The following is a 22500-nucleotide window of genomic DNA, read 5'->3' on the forward strand; positions in this document are numbered from 1 at the left end:
TGTGTGTGTGCTGTTATGTTTGTGTGTGTGTGTGTATTTTCCGCCGCTGCAGGACCTTGATGTGTGGATGCGATGTGATGTGTGTGTGAGGTGTGTGTGAGAGTGAGTGTGAGCCGGTGTACACTGGTAACTATGATACACATCGGGTAACCAAGGGACCTTAGTTACCCGATGTGTATAATGGTTACCAGCGTTCACGGCCTCCGACAAGATCCCAGCATCGCAAGGTTATGTCTGGCGCTGCTGGGATCCTGACGGAGCCGGTGTAGAATCAAGCGATATCCCAGGATGTTGTGAGTGTGTGGATGTGATGTGTGAGGTGTGTGTGAAAGTGAGTGTGATCTGATGTGTGTGTGTGTACTCACCTGGGAATCGGAGCTCCGTGTCAGTTGGGCCAGAGCGAGCGTGCATTGCGTGAGGGGGGCGGGGCCTGCAGAGAGCCGGGGCGAGAGGCCAATCCGTGTGGGGGGGCGGGGCCATGGCGAGCCCAGCGGCCAATCAGCTTTGTGTCACCGTAAGGACACAATGTCACCGGAAGGACATAATTTTGAAGCATGACAGACAGACAGACAGACAGAATAAGGCAATTATATATATAGATATATATATGTGTGTTAGTGCATAGAACTGTATATACGTGTAGGGATCGCTCCTCACACCTGTGTTCTGACACAGGCAGCAGCTTTAGGGCTTCGCTCACCACTTTTTTCACTTACATTTGGACAGAACCCCAAATCGTTCTTAATGTTTTTCTTCGCCTCCAGGGTCCCCGTCCAGTATATAATTGGTGAATGGGACTTCCTAGACATGACATTGGAAATGAGACCTCCGGTGCTTATTCCTCGGCCAGAGACAGAGGTAAGAGAGGATTGTACAGGACGAGCATCTCATTAGCTCTTTTTTTTGTTACCTCATCTGCTCTATTAGGACACCGCTATACACTGCCACTTTCACAGTGACCACATGTGTATCCACAGAGACATGTCCATTTCTTTTTTTAGCGGCAGCACGGATGACAAGGGCCAATAGAAGTCTATGGGTATGTGAAAAACCCGGACATCACACGGATGACATTCGTGTGTGTGAGGCAAATCCCGGGATATGAAGATGAATTATGACTCCAGTCATAATCCCTCATCACTCCCTGGCAGTGCCCCCCTCCCTTCTTGTTCTCAGTGTTCCACTTACACCTCCATGGCCATGTCCTGTGATATGGAGATGAGGTGGTGTGGGAACAAAGGACACAGGATGACTCCCTGCCGTCACCCTGTAACAAGAGTTGTATCTCATTAGCAAGGCTATGGAACTAGCTAGACAGAACGACTCCAGTAAAAAATGGTTCATATCTCGCAAGCCATATTTCCGATAAATATGGCAACCATAAAAATGGTGTCTCCGCATGCGGACGATGCCGGCACACCCTTTTTATGGGAGCAGGACATTGGGAAATGCCCCAGGCGTGATATCAGCCAATGGGGAACTGGCAGACAGGTCATGAGTCCCCTCGTTCTGTAGCTAAATTCATAACTGTCACAATGAGAGCATTGGCGTCCGCCTACGACGCTCCCAGGCAAAGTTATAGCCAAAATCCCCTTTCTGGATAATTCTGACTAAAAGCGGGGGGGAGTGGCAGTGCTCCCTGTGAGGTCACGAAGGTAGGAGGGGACCTGGATTTGGCCAGGTTGATAACCCTACTTCGGCCATTTTCCAGTGTTCTTTTCGCTGGGGGCACGTGTAGGAAACATCTGTGGGAAGGATCCTAGAAACCTGGGTACAGCGCCCCCCTGTGGCCAGACGCAACAAGGTAACTGCTGGAACTGTGTATGCCTGTTTGTAACCCATGCTTTGATTGTAACTGTACTCTGACATATGTATATTCTGTAGATTCCCTATTGTATATATTGTAGTTTCTAGTGTGCTTTAGGCTGATTAAATTATATAATTAATCTTGGGCTGTTCTGTTATCTCGATCTTGAATCCCACGTCTGTGTGTTCGGCTAATAGTTACCGTAAATCGGTTGGTGGCAGCGAATTGTGCCAAGGATTACTGTGGGGAGGCCAGTGAGATTCGGGGAGATTTTATATATTCCGCCCGCGGAGGTCGGGGGAATATATACCTTACTCTCACCGGGGACCCTTCAATAATCGGCATAAGTAGTATAGCGGCCTCCTTGCTTATTGTCGGGCAATTCCATAATTGGCCTGACTATAAGAGGGGCGCTAGAGAGCGCGTCACGTGCTCTGTCTGTCGGTCGGGAGGTATAAAGGAGGGGTGACCCCCACTTGTTACCCCCCCGATTGTGACGTACTGGTAGCCAGCGCGGGGGATTTCTGAGTGACCCCCCCGGTGGTTTGTGACATATTGGTGGCAAGCGGTGGGATCGAGATAATAGTGTGTGTGAGTGTGAGACCCATACTCCCAGACACTAAAGACTGCCTGCAGCAGCTGTGGCTGCTGGGGTCTTCAGACTAGCTCAACACTAGAGTGTCAGAGTGCAGATACTGTAAGGTGTGTGGAGGCATCAGGTGTCAGTTCTGTGTCAGTGACCAAAAGTCTGCAAGAAGGGCTGATGGCACCAGGAGCAGAGCTATGCAACTGGCCAATGCTAAAGCAGGAGCCGAAGAGAGGGAGGACGGTGCTGTGGGCAGTAATGAGGAGGTTGCCCACGAGTCCTCCAGGAGCTCGACGCCAGAAAACCGTTCTGCAGAGGACAGCGCACAAGCTGGCAATTATGGACAAGATGAGGAGCAGCTCACCCAAGGGTCCTCAACGAGCCAGATGCCAGCCCTCCGCTCTGCAAGGGACAGTGAATCACCAGGCTCCGCAGCGGGCCGCAGATCACCACGTGCCATTCCACCGAGCCTGGGAGGCTCGGATAGCCTTCTTCAAATGGCTATGGCCCTTCTCCAGGCTGGAGACCAGGAGGGCTACAAGGGACTCCTGGCAGAGCGCAGGGCAGAGCGGCAAGCAGCGCGTGAGGCTGAGGCTGCGGAGCGGCAGGCAGCGCGTGAAGAGCGCCAGGCAGAGCGTGACTACCAGCTGCAGCTAGCTCAGCTCCGGCCCTCATCAGCCACACGTGACCTTCAAGACACCAAACTTCCAAAGGTCCGTGTTGAGGACTTCCCAGTGCTGGAGAAGGATGGAGACTTGGACTCTTTCTTGACTGCTTTTGAACGGACTTGCTTGCAGCACCATCTGGACAAGGACCAGTGGGCCAAATACCTGACCCCCCGTTTAAGGGGTAAGGCCCTGGATGTCCTTGGGGACTTGCCTGCTGAGGCAGATCAGGGCTACGACACCATCAAGCGGGCCCTGATCCAACAGTACAACCTCACTCCAGAGTCCTACCGCAAGAAGTTCCGGAGCCTACAGAAGGGACCAAAGGACTCCTGGGCTGACCACCGGCGGGCACTTGCCCGAGCTGCCGACCACTGGACCCAAGGCCTGGGTAACTGATCGGATCCCTGCAAACGTGCTACTTGGGACAGATTTGGGGCAGATAACCTCCCAGTTTGGGCCCCAACCAAGGGCTGAACCTTCAGCCAGTACTGACATGCCTCCGGACAATGTTAATGTGTTATCTATGAATGATGTAAGGGAGGAGGGAGTGAACTCTGATATTTCTGCTTGCATAGACACCATAGACACACACTCAGCTGCAGCTGTGACGGGGGAGGGGGTCAGAGAAAGGTGTGACAATGCCTCTACAAGTAATCAGCCTGTGAGCTGGGATCTGTTGCCCTCTGCAGGGATAAGCAGAGAGCAGGGTGCTGCAGGGGGAGGACCAGTGTGTGGGGTGGGGGCTACCACAGCAAATGTGGGGTCCCCAGAGATTTCACAGCGGGGTTCTGTTGCTGCAGGGGGGGAACAGGCAGGTGAGATTGGGGCCGGTCCAGGAGCGGAAGTGCTCCCAGGTAAGATCTCGGTGCATGGTTCCCCCACAACCGGGGTGTCAGGAAGCCAGGTAGGTCTGCCTGAACCGGCGACTTGGTCAGGAACGGAGGAGGAGCAGGCACGACCCACGGTCGCAGCGGCTGTGGCCGCTGTCACCCGCAGTGGGAGTGCTGGAAGCCAAGGGGCCTCCCGGAGGTCCGATAGCTCTTCCCCTTCTGACCAAGTGGCAGCCGAGTCAGGTGGAGGCCAGGACACAGGTCCCGGGGTACTGACTGAAGATGTGACAGTCTCGTCGATTCTGGCCACATCTAGTCAGGGGTTTCAGGCAGCGTTAGAAGCTGACGACAGCCTGAAAGCTCTTAAGGAGCAGGCGGCACAGCCTCCCTCGGACTCGGACCCGGAGCGAGTGGTCTGGGACCAAGGACGGCTGTACCGGGTCACGGTCCAGCAGGGTTCACCGGAGGCGTGGCCCAGGGACCGACAGTTGGTGGTACCCTATCCGTTCCGGACGGAGTTGTTGCGGATCGCACATGAGATTCCGATGGCCGGACACCTAGGGATCGCTAAGACCAAGGCCAGGTTAAACCAGCATTTCTACTGGCCAAAAATGGGGGCCGATGTGGCTGCCTACTGCCGTTCGTGTGAAACCTGTCAGAGAGTGGGGAAGGCGGGGCCACACCCCAAAGCCCCACTAGTATCTCTGCCAATCATCGATGAGCCTTTCAGGAGGGTGGCTGTGGATCTGGTCGGCCCGCTGGCCATCCCCAGCAGCTCCGGGAAACGCTTCATACTGACGGTAGTGGACTATGCCACCCGGTACCCAGAAGCAGTGGCCTTGTCGTCCATTCGGGCTGACAAGGTGGCCACCGCATTGCTGGAGATTTTCTCCCGAGTGGGTTTTCCCCAGGAAATGCTCACTGACCGGGGGACCCAATTCATGTCCCAGCTGATGGAGGCCCTCTGTAAGCAAGTCCAGGTGCGACATCTGGTGGCCAGCCCGTACCATCCACAGACTAATGGCCTGTGCGAGCGGTTTAATGGCACCTTAAAGCAGATGCTTAAGATGTTGGTCGACTCCCATGGCCGTGACTGGGAGCGGTATCTCCCACACCTGTTATTTGCTTACCGGGAGGTTCCACAGGCCTCAACAGGATTCTCACCGTTTGAGCTCCTGTACGGGCGACGTGTGCGGGGCCCCCTGGCTCTGGTGAAAGAGGCTTGGGAAGGGGATTTGGCCACCCCTGGAGTGTCGGTTATCGAGTATGTCATGCGCTTCCGGGACAAAATGCAGGCCTTGACGCAACTGGTACACGACAATATGGCTCAAGCCCAGGCCGATCAGAAGCGTTGGTACAACCAGAACGCTTGTGAGAGGACCTACCAAGTGGGTCAAAAGGTGTGGGTACTGGTCCCCGTACCACAGGACAAGCTTCAGGCAGCCTGGGAAGGCCCATACCTCGTGTACCAGCAGCTCAACCCTGTAAAGTACCTGGTCACCCTGGACCCTGCCCGTGGAAGGCGGAAGCCCTTCCATGTGAACATGATGAAGGCACATCATGAGCGGGAGGCATGTGCGCTCCCCGTGTGCAACCTGCCCGAGGAGGGAGAAGCGGAAACCCTCTTGGATATGCTAGCCCAGGTTAGGGCAGGCGGATCCATGGAGGATGTGGAGGTTGGCCACCAGCTCTTGGAGGACCAACGGTCCCAGCTGTGGGCCACCCTCCTCCCCTTCCGGGGGTTGTTTACCAACCAGCCCGGAAGGACTGACTTGGCTGTCCATCACGTGGACACTGGGGATCATCCCCCGATCCGGCGTTCAGCATATCGGGTCTCCCTGGAGGTGCAGCAACACATGCGCCAGGAGATTGACGAGATGCTGAAGCTGGGGGTGATCCAGGCATCCAACAGCGCTTGGGCCTCGCCTGTAGTCCTCGTCCCTAAGAAGGACCGAACCACTCGGTTCTGCGTGGACTACAGGGGGCTCAATGCGGTCACGGTCGCCGATGCGTACCCAATGCCACGCATCGATGACCTGCTCGATCAGTTGGCCGGGGCTCAGTACCTGACCATCATGGATCTGAGCCGGGGATATTGGCAGATCCCCCTGACTCGCAAGGCCAGGGAACGCTCTGCCTTTATTACCCCATTTGGACTGTACGAGTCCACGGTGATGCCATTCGGGATGAGGAATGCCCCTGCCACTTTCCAGCGGATGGTCAACACCCTGCTCAAGGGACTTGAAGGGTACGCGGCCGCGTACCTGGATGACATTGCCGTCTTCAGTCCCACCTGGGAGGACCACCTAGAGCATCTAGCACAGGTGCTCAGGCGGATCCACCGGGCAGGTTTGACCATCAAGCCGGGAAAGTGTCAGCTGGCCATGAGCGAGGTCCAGTACCTCGGTCACCGGGTAGGTGGGAGAACACTGAAGCCCGAGCCTGAGAAAGTGGAAGCCATCGCATCCTGGCCCACCCCCAGGACCAAGAAGCAGGTGATGTCCTTCTTGGGGACCGCTGGGTACTATAGGAGGTTTGTTCCATGCTATAGTAGCCTGGCAAAGCCCTTGACGGACCTCACCAAGAAGAAGCTGCCCTCTGCAGTCGATTGGACAATGGACTGCGAGACAGCCTTCCGGGCCCTAAAGGACGCCCTGTCCAGCCCGCCCGTGCTACAGGCAGCCGACTTCACGCGGCCGTTTGTAGTACAGACCGACGCCAGTGACTTCGGCCTCGGTGCGGTGCTCAGCCAGGTGGACTCTGCGAGCCAAGAGCACCCAGTCTTGTACCTGAGCAGGAAGCTGTTACCAAGGGAAGTTGCCTATTCCACGATGGAGAAGGAGTGCCTGGCCATAGTGTGGGCCCTGCAGCGTCTGCAACCCTATCTATACGGGCGCCACTTCATCGTGGAGACGGACCACAATCCCCTCAGCTGGTTGCACACCGTCTCTGGGACGAATGGGCGATTGTTGCGATGGAGCCTTGCGCTCCAGCAATACAACTTCACCATTCGCCACAAAAGGGGCCGTGACCACGGTAACGCAGACGGGCTGTCCCGACAAGGAGAGGTCGCGGACGGGCGCACGGGGGAACACCGGAGTGTGCTGCCCCCTAGCGCCCTCAAAAGGGGGGAGGTGTGAGGCAAATCCCGGGATATGAAGATGAATTATGACTCCAGTCATAATCCCTCATCACTCCCTGGCAGTGCCCCCCTCCCTTCTTGTTCTCAGTGTTCCACTTACACCTCCATGGCCATGTCCTGTGATATGGAGATGAGGTGGTGTGGGAACAAAGGACACAGGATGACTCCCTGCCGTCACCCTGTAACAAGAGTTGTATCTCATTAGCAAGGCTATGGAACTAGCTAGACAGAACGACTCCAGTAAAAAATGGTTCATATCTCGCAAGCCATATTTCCGATAAATATGGCAACCATAAAAATGGTGTCTCCGCATGCGGACGATGCCGGCACACCCTTTTTATGGGAGCAGGACATTGGGAAATGCCCCAGGCGTGATATCAGCCAATGGGGAACTGGCAGACAGGTCATGAGTCCCCTCGTTCTGTAGCTAAATTCATAACTGTCACAATGAGAGCATTGGCGTCCGCCTACGACGCTCCCAGGCAAAGTTATAGCCAAAATCCCCTTTCTGGATAATTCTGACTAAAAGCGGGGGGGAGTGGCAGTGCTCCCTGTGAGGTCACGAAGGTAGGAGGGGACCTGGATTTGGCCAGGTTGATAACCCTACTTCGGCCATTTTCCAGTGTTCTTTTCGCTGGGGGCACGTGTAGGAAACATCTGTGGGAAGGATTCTAGAAACCTGGGTACAGCGCCCCCCTGTGGCCAGACGCAACAAGGTAACTGCTGGAACTGTGTATGCCTGTTTGTAACCCATGCTTTGATTGTAACTGTACTCTGACATATGTATATTCTGTAGATTCCCTATTGTATATATTGTAGTTTCTAGTGTGCTTTAGGCTGATTAAATTATATAATTAATCTTGGGCTGTTCTGTTATCTCGATCTTGAATCCCACTTCTGTGTGTTCGGCTAATAGTTACCGTAAATCGGTTGGTGGCAGCGAATTGTGCCAAGGATTACTGTGGGGAGGCCAGTGAGATTCGGGGAGATTTTATATATTCCGCCCGCGGAGGTCGGGGGAATATATACCTTACTCTCACCGGGGACCCTTCAATAATCGGCATAAGTAGTATAGCGGCCTCCTTGCTTATTGTCGGGCAATTCCATAATTGGCCTGACTATAAGAGGGGCGCTAGAGAGCGCGTCACGTGCTCTGTCTGTCGGTCGGGAGGTATAAAGGAGGGGTGACCCCCACTTGTTACCCCCCCGATTGTGACGTACTGGTAGCCAGCGCGGGGGATTTCTGAGTGACCCCCCCGGTGGTTTGTGACAGTGTGACATATCTGTGCTGCTATGTGTCACAGACCAGAATTAAATGCTTTCAAGAAAATAAAGATTGTGTTAAAGATGTGCAAAGATGATAGATACATTCATTCATTTTGCAGCTATTGGCCAAATAGATAAATAAAATCATTTAAAAAAATGACATGGAGTCCCCCCTCCTTTTTTTTTTTTTTTTTTTTAAACTAGCAAAGGTAAAGAAGACAGCTGTGGACTAATATTATCAGGCTGGGAAGGTCCATGGTTATTTGGCCTTTCCCAGCGTAAAAATAGCAGCCTAAAACCTCCACAAAAGTGGAGCATCGCATTAGATGCGCCAATTCTGGCACTATGCCTGACTCTTTCCGATTGCCCTGGTGTCATGGCAATGCGGGTAATGATCTATGGAGTTAATGTCAGCTGTGTAGTGTCAGCTGGGATCAACCCCAGGGGTTAGTAATGAAGAGACGTCTATCAAGACACCCCCATTACTAACCTAGTGATAAAAAAAAACATAACACACACAAGAAAAAATAATTTATTTCAATAAGCACTCCCTAAATCTTTCTCCCTTGTTTATACCATTTTATTAAAAAAAAAAAACAAAAAACCATGGAGCTCCACCGTAGTCCAGGGAATCCGCTTTAGTCCATAAAAAGATATGTGAAAAAACCTACAAACATGGAGAAATAAAACAAGACGCTTACCCTCATTCACCACTTTTTATTCAAAAGAAGAAAAAAATAATTCCCAGCTGGTCTGTTGTAGTCCAGGGATTCTGACAAACAAAGTCAATAGAGCATGGTTCTGACACTCCATGGACTTGACTTAGAGGCAATTCTGGGTCACTCTGCCCTGTGCGAGATCCGGTCTCTCTGATGAGCGGTCACATCAGTAAAGATACTGCTCAACAGAGGAGCCAAGTCACGCACAGCACAATGTGACCTGGCGAACCTGAACAGCGTATCGTTACTGATGTCACCACTTTTCATAGACGCTGGGTCTCATGCAGCGTAGTGTGACCCTGAATTACCTGGACCATGGTGGAAATGCATGGGTTTTTTTTTTTTAAGTAAACAGGTAAAGAAGGAAAGGTTTCGAGGAGTATTTATTAAAATAATTTTTTCGTGTTTTGTCTTTTTGTTTTTAGGGATTCCTGGGCCAGTAATGGGGGTATCCGATAGACACCTCTCCATTACTAAAGCGGGCTTTACACGCTGTGATATCGTTAATGAATTATCGTCGGGGTCACGTCGTTGGTGACGCACAACCGGCATCATTAACGATATCGCAGTGTGTGACACCGCAGGAGCGACGAACATCTCCTTACCTGCCTCCTCCGCCAATGCAGAAGGAAGGAGGTGGGCGGGATGCTTACGTCCCGCTCATCTCCGCCCCTCCGCTTCTATTGGCCGCCTGCCGTGTGACGTCGCTGTGACGCCGCACGACCCGCCCCCTTAGAAAGGAGGCGGTTCGCCGGCCAGAGCGACGTCGTAGGACAGGTAAGTGCGTGTGACGGGGGTATAACACCAGGACCAGATTCCAGCTAACATTACACAGCTGACATCAACCCTAACTACCATTACCCCGATTACCACCGCACCAGGGCAATCATAAAGAGCCGAGGCAAAGTGCAGGAATTTGCGCATGTAATGTGATGCGCCACTTCTGGGGCGGCTGATGGCTGATGTTTTTAGGCTGGGAAGGGCCAAATAACCATGGACCTTCCAAGCCTGATAATATTAGCCCCCAGCTGTTTGCTTTACCTTTGCTGCTTAGCAAAAATGAGGGGACACCACGTGGTCTTTTTCAATTATTTATTTGGTTTAATTGTAAAATCTATCTTTAACACTTAAACCCCATTCATTTCATGCATTTTTTTCTTGTACGTGTCACATGGACGACACACATGTATGACACATGGATGGTCAAAATGGAACGTGCCACACTTGTGGCTTTTTTTAAACGGACGTGAGGTGTGCCATAGCTGAAGTCTGAAATCTACTGCCTGCGTCGTTAGAGAATCTGGATTCTTCTACTCCCTTTCATACTTTACACTACAGCTCTGCTCCACCAGTGTACAGTTGTGATTGGTGACAGCGGTTTTGCCCATTAGCGTCTGAGTTGAGGCCTCCGTCTTCGTGTATAGTATGGCTGTTGTAATGATCTTGTGTCTGAGGCAGGAACTCGTGGGGCTGGTGGTGGCCGACTGCGAGGAGCTGCGCCGTTCAACCCAGACCTCCATCCTAGAAGTTGGCTGTGGATCAGGAGCTGTGTCCTTGGCGTTACTTCGGAGGATCCCTCAGGTAATGCCACCGTGCGTAGGCTTTCTGACTGTATTTCTATACTTGACGCCATCGTTCTCTGTCCTTATACCTGCGTCCTCTATGATCCACCTTGATGAATGGAACGTTCGTTCCTCGTATTTATCCTCTGTCATCCTCGTGTCTCTTAGGTGCGCGTTATCGCCATTGATAAATCAGAGGCTGCTGTGAGTCTGACCTGGGATAACGCCGAGAGGTAGGGCCCTGATATAGTACAGGAAAGCCGAGGTGCACTGTGGACAGGTCCTGACTCCTTCTCTCCTTCCACCAGACTCGGCCTACAGCACCGAATTCACGTCCTGCAGCACGACATACTAACTGGTGAGATGCGGACGCTCGTCAGTGCAACACTTCTGGGGATCCTCTGTTGATTGTTACAGTATTTGTTCTCATTAGGGACCAACACTTACTTGGGGGGATCACGCCCATCGTTGACATGACATGAATGTTTGTCCCTGCAGAATTGATATTTTATGAGGCAGTGATCTGCAGAGCTTGCCTTCCCAGCATGCTGAGAGTTGTAGTCTCACAGTTGGTGAGGAGCCCGATATAATGCAGGGCTTGTGTCCGGTGCGTTACCGACCTCTTCTCTCACATCACAGATCCCATAGCGCGACTTCTGGATCTGGGAGCCATATCTGCAGTGGTCAGTAACCCGCCTTATATATATACAGAAGATATGAGTCAGCTGGAGCCGGAGATCCTCAGGTAGGTGCTGCATGGGTCGGGGAGGTCCCCTGTCCTCCACCCCCTGTTATTAGCCCCATTTATCCCAAGCTGTCGTGTCATCGGGTGCATCACCACGTTCCTAGATATGAAGACCACTCAGCATTAGACGGGGGTCTCGATGGGATGGATGTGATGAAGGGGATCCTACGTCTTGCACCACTCTTGCTAAAGGACAAGGGGTAAGTGACCATCAAGAGACCTCTGAAGTTGATGGGGGATTGGGATTTTCAGGGTCACAAGTATTGTCTGTTCCTTCAATTTCCAGGGATGTTTTTCTGGAGGGGGATCCTCGGCATCCTGAGATGGTGAAAAAATGGCTGGAAGACCACCCAGAAGGACAACTACAGCTCCTGCATATAGTGAAGGATTTCTGCGGCAAGTAGGTATCAGACAGCGAGGTATCCTTGTATATGAGGCAAGAGCTTGTGTGTAGCGTACATATCACTGTTCCTAAGGGCCATTACGTGCCTCATATTGTGCCATAGGTGCCAACACCCCGCCATACCTTATTCCGTCTAAAGGTGGTGACAAGGTGCACTATTTCTACATTTGTATCACTTTGAAACTCCTATTATTTTCCCCCAAAATAACATGCGCATGAGACAGGCGGCAACATTCAATCAGGCTGCCTTCCATAGTGGATAATGGGTCATCTCCTTATTATAAGGGTCTTCCAAGGACAAGCTGCTGGGATGGCGAGGGGAAGGGTGGGCCCTGGGGTCGGAGGGGAGCATTGTGTAGTGCCATCTGTGTAACGATGGCCATCTGTCCAGACGTTTTATATCATATATCATGGTTTCTGACATCTGTACGTCTCTATCCTCAGGCCTCGCTTCATCCATCTACGGAAGCAAAGCTCAGTGCTCTGACGCTGCGGACATCAGGACAAGCCACTATTGGGGTACCAATCCCTCCATACCGGTGCATCTCAGCAATGTGTACTGACACCGCGGACACTGGAACAAGTCACTAGTGAGGTACCAATCCCTCCATACTAGTGTATCAAAGCTTCCTGCACTTACCCTGTACAAGTCAGAGGATTAGATACAGATCCTTCCTTACTGCTGTATCTCAGCTCCGTACACTGACGCTGCGAACATTGGGACAAGTCATATGGTTAGATACCAGTCCTTCCATACTGGTGTATCTCCGGGACAAATCATATGGTTAGATAACAATCACTCCATACTGATGTATTTCAGCTCCATGCAGTCAAGCTGTGGACACAAGTCATATGGTTAGATACTGATCCCTCCATACTGATGTATCTCAGCTCAATGCACTGATGCTGCGGACACCGGGACAAGTCACAGGATTAGATACCAATCCTTCCATACTGGTGTATCTCAGCTCCATGCACTGATTCCGCAAACACCGGGACAAGTCACAGGATTAGATACAGATCCTTCCTTACTGCTGTATCTCAGCTCCGTACACTGACGCTGCGAACATTGGGACAAGTCATATGGTTAGATACCAATCCTTCCATACTGGTGTATCTCCGGGACAAATCATATGGTTAGATAACAATCACTCCATACTGATGTATTTCAGCTCCATGCACTCAAGCTGTGGACACAAGTCATATGGTTAGATACTGATCCCTCCATACTGATGTATCTCAGCTCAATGCACTGATGCTGCGGACACCGGGACAAGTCACAGGATTAGATACCGATCCATCCATGCTGGAGTATCTCGGCTCAATGCACTGATGCTGCGGACACCGGGACAAATCATATGGTTAGATACCGATACCGCCATGCTAGTGTATCTCAGCTCAATGCACTGATGCTGCGTACACCGGGACAAATCATATGGTTAGATACCGATACCGCCATGCTAGTGTATCTCTGCTCCAGGACGTAAGGACGTTCTGCTGAAAGCAAATTGTCAGTGATGCGTCATGGGAAGAAATGTTAAATATTTCTGGACTGTGTTTGGCCCAAATATAGATGAATCCCCCCGTATTGAATCACTCCAGGTCCCCAGAAATCACAGACGCATCATTGTCACAGATCAGATAATTATTCAGTACCAGCGGGCCGGGCTGATGGGGGGTCTCATGTCTGATTACATCATTGTATCAGTGATGTCAGCACCAGGGGGCGGGGCTGACAACCCCTCACACCATATACAGGCTGGTTGTCAGCAGTAATAGATGAGGAGCTGGTGCTGTAGTACAAGGTGTGGATGATGTCTGCAGTTTTCTCTCCTCCTCCTCCCCTTGTTATCCCTCTTTCCCGCTGCTCCGTCCCTCCCCTTCTCATCCAGGAATCGTGCTCTGTTGCCAGTTCCTAGAATCCGGGTGACAAAGTCCCGGCCGTCCTGGAGATCTTTCCAGGAATTCAGCAATGAGTGATGAGGGTGGAAATTGTCAGACGCTCCCTGATGTCACGTATAATGGCGTCTGGTCTGTGGATTGTCAGCTCTGTGGACGAGAATTTGCTCTATCCATTTGTGATGTAGTTTTTTCTTTGTGCAATTTTCCAGTTTCAGATATTATACAGTTCGTATCGATGGACGGCAGGAATCTTCATGTCTGCCGCCGATGTGACAATTTTTTGTTTGTTCCATCTAATGAATCTGTTTAGTTTTAATCATTGCTGTGTAAATGAGATTTAATGTTGATAAATGTAAAGTAATGCACCTAGGACGGAGTAATCCTATAGCTGCGTATACATTAAATGGAAGTAAACTCGGGACTACAGAACAGGAGAGGGACTTGGGTATTCTCATTACAAATAAGCTGAGCAGCAGCACTCAATGTCAGGCAGCAGCTGCTAAAGCAAACAAGATTCTAGGGTGTATAAAAAGAGAGATTAGATCCCGGGATCCCAACGTATTGTTACCCCTCTATAAATCACTTGTAAGGCCACATCTGGAATACGGGATCCAGTTTTGGGCTCCACATTTTAAAAAGGACATTCAAAAGTTAGAGTCAGTTCAAAGGCGGGCAACTAGACTATTACAAGGAATGGAAGGCCTCCCATATGATGGCAGATTGAAAAAGTTAGATATGTTTAGCTTAGAAAAAAGACGTCTCAGAGGAGATCTTATTTATATGTATAAATACATGTGTGGTCAATATAAAGGACTGGCACATAACTTATTTCTTCCGAAAACAATACTAAGGACCAGGGGGCACTCACTGCGAGTGGAGGAAAAGCGATTCCGACACCTAAATAGGAAAGGGTTCTTTACAGTTAGAGCGGTCAGACTGTGGAATACACTACCACAAGAGGTAGTAATGGCAGATACTATAACAGCTTTTAAAAAAGGGCTGGATGATTTCCTCAGTACACAAAACATTGTTGGTTATAAATGACTTAGTGACTAAATGTACAACTGGTGGAGGAAGGTTGAACTAGATGGACCTAGGTCTTTTTTCAACCTAAGTAACTATGTAACTATGTAAAAAAAAAAACCAAAAAAAAAACCCCTTAATGACTCAATCATCCCTTGTATTCAACCTTTTCAGGATCTGAGCTTGCTGTCATTGAATAGAAACATTTTTGTTTGCAGTTTATTATCTACACTGGAGCAAAGCCTCAGTTTTATTCATTCATGTTGGTTTTTAAAGGGAACCTGTCACCAGTTTTTTGGCCTATAAGCTGCGGCCACCACCACCGGGCTCTTATATACAGCATTCTAACATGCTGTATATAACAGCCCAGGCCGCAGTGAGAACATAAAAAACACTTTATAATACTTACCTAACGGTCGCGCTGTGGGCCTTATGGGTGTCTCCGTTGCCAGCGCCTCCTCTTTCGGTCATCGTCGTCCTCTTTCTGAAGCCTGGGTGCATGACGCGGCTCCATCATATACACTCGCCGGTCCTGCGCAGGCGCACTACAATACTTTGATCTTCTCAGGACTTGAATGCCGGCGAGTGTGGATGGCGTCGGACCCGTCATGCACCGCGGCTAGAAAAGGAGCACAAAGATGGACAAAAGAGGCGGCACTGGACAATAGAGATGCCCATTAGGCCCACAGCGCGAATGTTAGGTAAGTATTATAAAGTGTTATGTTATACCCCCGGCCTGGGCTCTTATATACAGCATGTTAGAATGCTGTATATAAGAGCCCGGTGGTGGTGGCCGCAGCTTATAGGCCAAAAAAGTAGTGACAGGTTCCCTTTAAGCCTTCTGCTTGTAGGCCACCCTCTGACAGCAAGCAGATATCTTAACGACGGGGGATTAAAATACAAAAACTATTATAAACTTCCAAAACTTTTTATTGAAGTCAGACTGGATACTTTTTTTTTTTTTTGGTGAGGAGGGGGGTAACACCGTCATTATCTGCCACTTAGAACTGCATTTTTAAACTATTGTCTTCTATTGCTTCCTGGGAAATAGGATGGATCGGCGGTGACGGCCCCCGCTGATCATAACGGAGCGGACACAATGTAACTGTGAGCAATGGATACAATTGTAAGCGCCTTATTTCCATGGCAACAGAAATATAAAATATCCGCTAAAAGGAACCAGCGTGCTCGGTGCTGCGCAGAGATTATGGGGTCTGTGATAATGTGATGTACTATCAGCCGGAAGTCTTATGTAAACAGGACTCAGAGATTGTGCAGATTCGTCCCTCATCCTAATCAATCGCTGATTATACAGAAATTCCGATTGTCCGGCACTTTGTCTTCATCGTGGTGATATATCAGATATTATTATAGGGCTGTGGTGTGTCATTTCAGTGCCCCTCTCCCTGCAAAAAAGACCCTCCGCTCCGGGAGGTGTTTCTATATGATCTGGAGCACACGTGTGAGCAGGGATTCCAGGAAAACCCATGCTGTGCGTTGTTAAGGGAATCGCAGACCCCGGTCACGGCAGAATAGAGGATTTGTCCTGACTGCTGAGAATTCCATCTTTCCAGTGAATGTTCACGAGCTAGAAGCATTTCTGGAAAATGGATAAATATAGATTCAGGGAAAAGTGGGATGGAGAAATTCAACGGCCGGCAGCGGCGGTCCCCAACCAAGCCCAGTCCCCCTCCTCACGGGGGGAAATCACAACCAAATCTGCAGAAGGGATTTATACCTGACTCGTCCTCTATTGCTCCGATCTGGATCCCCAAAAATTCAGAACAGCATATCTGTCCCCCAGCTAGCATCGTAACCCCCTACAGAGGAAAATGTGGGGTGTTGGGGAATCAGAATCAAATCCTCAGAAGGGATCAGAACCTGACTCATCCTCTACTACTTCGATCTCGATCCCCAATAATCTAGAGCGGCATATCTGTCCACCACCGGGCATCACAACCCCCCTACAGAGTTATACTGGGGGGAAATCGGAATCAAATCCACAGAGAAGGGATCAGAACCTGACTCGTCCTCTGCTGCTTCGATCTCAATCCCCAATAATCTAGAGCGGAATATCCGTCCACCACCGAGCATCGGTTCACCTACAGAGGAAACCTGGGTGAAGGAGGTGGTAATCAGAACCAAATCGACAGAGGAGGAATCAGAACTTGACTTGTCCTCTGCTGCTCCGATCTTGATCCCCGAAACACCGAACATTGCAAACCCCTACAGAGGAAAATGGGAGGGGGGGTGGGATTGAATCAAATCCGCAGAAGGGATCAGAACCTGACTCCTCTGCTGCTTCGATCTCTGTCCGCGAGAATCCAGAATGGCATATCCGTTCGCCACCAAGCATCGGACCCCTTACAGAGGAAAACTGGAGGGAAATCAGAATGAAATCCACAGAGAAGGGATCAGAACCTGACTCATCCTCTGCTGCTCTGAACTCAATCCCTGAGAATACTGAATGGCATATCTGCCCACCACTGATCATCGCAACCCCCTACAGAGGAAAACGGGGGGGGGGGGATCAGAACCAAATCCACAGGAGAGGAATCAGAACCTGACTCTTCCTCTGCTGCTCTGATCTCAATCCCTGAAACACCAAACATTGCAACCTCCTACAGAGGAAAGCGGGAGGACTCAGACTCAAATCCACAGAAGGGATCAGTACCTGACTCCTCTGCTCCTCCAATCTTGGTCTCTGAGAGTCCAGAACGGCATTTCCGTCCGCCACCAAGCATCGGACCCCCTACAGAGGAAAACTGGAGGGAAATCAGAACCAAATCCACAGAGAAGGAATCAGAACCTGACTGGTCCTCTGCTCCTCCGAACTTGATCCCTGAGAATCCAGAACGGCATATCTGTCCACTACTGAGCATCGCAACGCCCTACCGAGGAAACCGGGGGGGGGGAAGGGAATCAGAACCAAATCCACAGAGATGGAATCGGAACCTGACACTTCAGATTGCACCCACTTTCTGAGAATCTACAATGCAAAATGAAGCTTTGGAGGAAACTTTGGGAAACCTGAGTGGCAGCCCCTGTGGTGGCTATAGTAGCCGGTATTCTCAATGTATGAGCATAGTTCATCTGGCTGATAACGGAGAACAATAGTCTGCACTCCTCATCACAGCAGATGCAGAGAACAGACTGTTGTATACTGTCCATTTAAAAGACTCTGCCTCCCACCACAATCCTGAGAGTAGGGTCCGGTCACTCTCTGCTATGCCATGTGCAGTGAACAGAGGGGGGCACGGCACAATTGGGATCAGTGAGGGTCCCAGCGATCTGACCACCATTGATCAGCAGGGTGACAAGATAGGACATCTCCTTTTAAGGCTGGCCCCATGCAGAGGATTTTTCTGAGTGTGGATTTTCTCGGGTGTTTTTCCCACGGACTTCTCTCTAGGGCTTGGAAAACTTGAGAATAAAAGTATCTAAAATAAAACAAACCCCAGAAAAGCGAGAACACAAACCCCGGCAGGTTAGGAGTTAAATCCGCGGTCTTTGCGCTCATACATTGTACCTATAGATTTTAATGGTTTGTTCGGGCCGCCCTTCACCCCGCGTCCCGCTGACACATTATTGCAGGGCTTGGAGGCTTTGTGTCAGTTCCCAGGAAAACATGAGGGATTTTCCGAGCCTCGGTCTTCCTAGGAAGAGGAACCTGCCGGCGCTGTGATTGGCTGCGCCCGGCTCTCAGGCCCCGCCCACGGCTTTATCAGGATTTCTTAGAAAGGGCCTAGTTCCAGTGAAATGCAGAGGAGGAGGGTGGGGGATGTAATCCGCACAGCGCTCAGCCGACAACTGCATTTATTACGGTTTTTTGTGGAACTCACTTCCTGCTGTTTGGAGCCATTCTGACACATACCTGACGTGACAGACAGCCGGAGGTACCGCAGGACCACTGCAGAGCAATGACGACTCGCCCCATGGATTCTGCTGTTGGCCTCATTAAACGATTTCCAGAAATCCTGTGTCTAGATGTCATTCTATTTCTAGGAAGGTTTGGTGACAACCTGTACAGCCACAGTTATAGCTCAGGTTGTCAGCCAGGTATCTGGGGGACGGGCATCACCGGCCGAGGGCAGCTCTCTAGAAAAGCCGGACGTCCACAAAATCTGCCCTGGTATTGTTATATTTTATATTATAGAGCAGGTGGCTACAATCTAGTACTCCCTGTTATCAGCCATTACAGGGGAGAAGTCACTGTAGGACAGGAGACTACAATCTTTTACTCTCTGTTATCTGCCATTACTGGGGAGAGGCGACTGTAGGACAGGTGACTACATTCTATTACTCCCTGTTATCAGCCATTATTGGGGAGAAGTGACTGTAGGACAGGTGACTATATTCTATTACTCCCTGTTATCAGCCATTACTGGGTAGTGGTGAATGTATTACTCTGTTATCAGCCATTACTGGGGAGAGGTCACTATAGGACAGGTGACTACTATCTATCACTCTCTGTTATAAGCCATTATTGGGAAGAGGCGACTGTAGGACAGGTGAGTACAATCTATTACTCCCTGTTATCAGCCATTACTGGAGAGAGGTTACTATAGGAGAGGTGACTACAATGTATTACTCGCTGTTATCAGCCATTACTGGGGAGAGGCGACTGTAGCACAGGAGACTACGAGTGACAGGTGACTACAATCTATTACTCCCTGTTATCTGCCAATACTGGAGAGAGGCTGACTTCATAAGGAATAAACACTGATATATATATATATATATATATATATATATGTATATATATAATTTATTATACTGTAGGACAGGAGACTACAATCTATTATACCTCTTATAATGCTGCTGTACTATTATAAACTTGGACTTTTGGGTTATTGTCCCTTTAAATTCTATACAGGAGAGCACAGACTGATGCTCCAGTTCTGACTGCAGTGTTTTTGGGGCCCCTGAGTTGCTGGGTCCCCGGCCGGGGTGTCTGCGGAGCGTGTTTTCTGTGTGTGCACAGAGCTGAGCAGCTGCCCTGCGCCGTCACTCTCCTTCCTCCTTCCTGCTTCTGTCTCTGCTCAGATTCTCAGAAATACTCTGCAGAGCATTTCCTGGTAAACCCTGTTTTCTGCTGAGGACGTGGGGGGGGGGGGGGAGTCTAAGAAATATTTGTGTGTCTGTAAAGTATAACCCTGCCCTGCGGCTGAATGCGGAGAACATCTACCGGAGGAATAATTGGCAGCGGAGAGTGTGGAAGAATACAGGTTTACCTGAGAGAGAGACGGTATACGACGAGGGAGAGGAAGGATTAGCGCACACTGGTGACAACGCCACGTCACCATGATCCGTCCAACATCACCCCAAAAATATTGAGTTGTTAGGATTCAAACCAGAGACCCCTCCAAAATCGGGGGACAAACAGTTTTTTTGTAGGTATGGCTCAGTAATTTTGGAGATGCCACTGGCCTAGCTACGGTGGAATAGCTTCTATCTTATGGAGGAAAGCTATCATAGTTTGCTTTTAAGTTTATTCGCATGGATCATGGCCTATAAATAAGTCTATATACACCTCAGTGTGTATTCAGGTCAGTGCTCCCCCTGACACAAGACACACATTAATAGGAGCACACTATACCACTAGGATCCTCTCTAATAGGGGCACTCTAGCCCAGAGTACTTTAATTGGGTCACTCTCTAATAGGAGCACTCTATACCATGGCATTCTCTTGCACTTTATACTAGCGTCCTCTCTAGTAGGGGCACTCTATTCCAGGGTAGTATCTAATAGAGGTACTTTAGAAGAGCATACTCTTTAAAGGAAGTACACTATACCAGCGCACTCTGACAGGGGCACTCTATATAAGAGCACTCTTTAACAGGGTTGCTCTATACCAATGCACTCTCTAAAAGCACTGCTCAATGCCAGGTTACTTAGTAACAGGGGCACTCTTTGCCAGAGCACACACTAATAGGGGCACTCTACTATTTATCAAGAGCACTTTACACTTAATACCAGGGTATTTTTTTATAACACTTTTTCTACTAGGCTTCTACATGTGTACTCTGTATCAGGGTATTCTCTCTTAGGTACTTTCTATACCAGGTCACTCTCTAATAAGGGTACACTAAACTAGAGCACTCTATACCAGGATAATAGCGGCACTATACCACGCTAGTCTCCAATTAGGGTACTCTTTACCAGGCTACTCTAATTTGGCAATCTATACAAGGGTACTATCTAACAAGAACACTTTATATTAGGGCACGCTATACCTTGGTACTCTAACTTTATGCTAGGGTACTCTAATAGAGGCACTCTGTATCAGTGAATTCTCTCACGGGGGCACTATACCAAGGTGATAACTTAGAAGGGCACTTTATACTAGTGGTACGATCTAGAACATGCACTCTATACCATGGCAATGCTCTCGTAGGGGCCTTCTACACCAGGTCACTTTCTGAAAAGGTCACTCTAAATCAATGCACACTCTGAAAGGGGAACTTTTCATCCCGATATTTTCTACTTGGGGAGTGCCTCATCAGGGTACTCTGTAATTGGGGCACTCTACTAGGATAGTCTCTAATTGGGGCACTCATCACCATGGTACACTCTAATAAGGTCACTCTATAACAGGCTGTTCTATAAAGGAGCACTCACCGATAGACAATTTTTTTCTACAGTCCTGATTAGATTATGTCTGTGGTTTTATAGTAATTACTCCGTTTAGATAATCACATGACGTCTAATTTGCTGTTCAGGCCTCTGGTAAAGCTGGGTAATGTTAGTGCACGTATGACCCAGGCAGTGGAATGCTGCTTCCTATAATGTATAGCTGTACACGTAAGGAGGACGTTACGCTGGATCTTCACTGGTACACGTAGTCTTCATCATTGCCCCTCCGTTCCGAAGTTATGCCCTGAGTGGCCGCACAGACTGATGAGTCTGAAGACTTTATGTTCCCACAAACGTGAAGGGGTTAAAGACTAATTAAAGCATGAGGAAGCTAGGACTCAGAATGACACATTTTCACCTCATTTCTTTCTTTTTTTTTTTTTTAATTAGTTAACCCTTAGTGGTGCACAAAAACAATTATTACGCACTCTGTTATCTGACCTTAATGTTTGCAATATGGCTGAAAGATTTCTACGGACACTCCTTTTAAGTGAGCTGTTTTTATTAAATAATTTACAGCTTGGTGTTATATAGTAGTATGTAATATACAGTAGTAATGTCTGGCAGTAATATTAGGGAGGAGTTCCCCTTTTAAGTCTTTTATCTGTCTCTGGGAAAGCTGGATGACGGGCAACACGGCCGCTGTGATAGATCTCTACCAGACTCCGAATGTCGCCTGCACATTTGCCATTCAGGTCTGTAGAAAATTTGAGTGTTAGCCCTCGTGTCGGCGGCCATACTGACGTTCACCCAGCTTTCTCCAGTGCCAGAATTAATCCTAAGGACAGAAGAGCTCTTTAAATAATCACAGGACGACCACGTTAGTAAGAAATCCTATTTATTGTCATCTCCAGCGGCCAGACGGAAAGATTCCTCCCACGTCATCACCACGAAACCACTAAAGTGCAGCTCCGCCGCCTTATCTGGGCACAGCAGAGGCGTCCACAGTGGTCTATCAGCGACCAGTCAGCGACTACACCCACGGGACAAGTCCAGACAATAGCCACGCTCCACTGTAGGACAGGTAGTTACAGTGCACGCAGGGTTAATCCTCAGCTGGCACCAGTTCTGAGGGGGCAAGGGAAGCCCTGCTGGGGGAATCATCCACTGACAAAGTATAAAACCCCCAGAAATAAAAATAGTCAAGTGTGGGGGCTTTAATAATAATAAATAGGGGGATTATATACAGTCTTGGACTTATGGCGGGAAG

General features: G+C 49.6%; 2 protein-coding genes across 4 annotated transcripts in view; one reads left to right on the forward strand and one right to left on the reverse strand.

Moving 5' to 3' along the window:
* Window positions 1-768: 768 nt before the first annotated feature.
* The window catches only part of HEMK1 (HemK methyltransferase 1, mitochondrial release factors N(5)-glutamine), a 50325-nt gene continuing 28593 nt past the window's right edge, over window positions 769-22500 (forward strand). For 2 of the 3 annotated variants that reach the window (XR_012725007.1, XR_012725008.1), the window contains exons 1-8: window positions 769-858; window positions 10477-10599; window positions 10749-10813; window positions 10889-10938; window positions 11220-11325; window positions 11430-11525; window positions 11612-11725; window positions 12173-12323. Coding sequence is in view for 1 of the 3 variants with exons in the window: in XM_075320798.1 (XP_075176913.1) it covers window positions 808-858; window positions 10477-10599; window positions 10749-10813; window positions 10889-10938; window positions 11220-11325; window positions 11430-11525; window positions 11612-11725; window positions 12173-12215 (648 nt within the window). In the remaining 2 variants the exon portion in view is untranslated. Of the gene's footprint in view, window positions 859-10476; window positions 10600-10748; window positions 10814-10888; window positions 10939-11219; window positions 11326-11429; window positions 11526-11611; window positions 11726-12172; window positions 14925-22500 lie in introns of those variants that run through there. The other variant, XM_075320798.1, reaches the window with a different exon arrangement.
* Window positions 22112-22500, reverse strand: part of CISH (cytokine inducible SH2 containing protein) — a 4177-nt gene continuing 3788 nt past the window's right edge. Inside the window, exon 3 of the mRNA XM_075321649.1 lies at window positions 22112-22500. This exon is cut by the window's right edge and continues 539 nt beyond it. The gene's annotated coding sequence lies outside the window, so the exon portion shown is untranslated.

Source organism: Anomaloglossus baeobatrachus, chromosome 8 (genome assembly GCF_048569485.1).
Source record: "Anomaloglossus baeobatrachus isolate aAnoBae1 chromosome 8, aAnoBae1.hap1, whole genome shotgun sequence".
NCBI lineage: Eukaryota > Metazoa > Chordata > Amphibia > Anura > Aromobatidae > Anomaloglossus > Anomaloglossus baeobatrachus.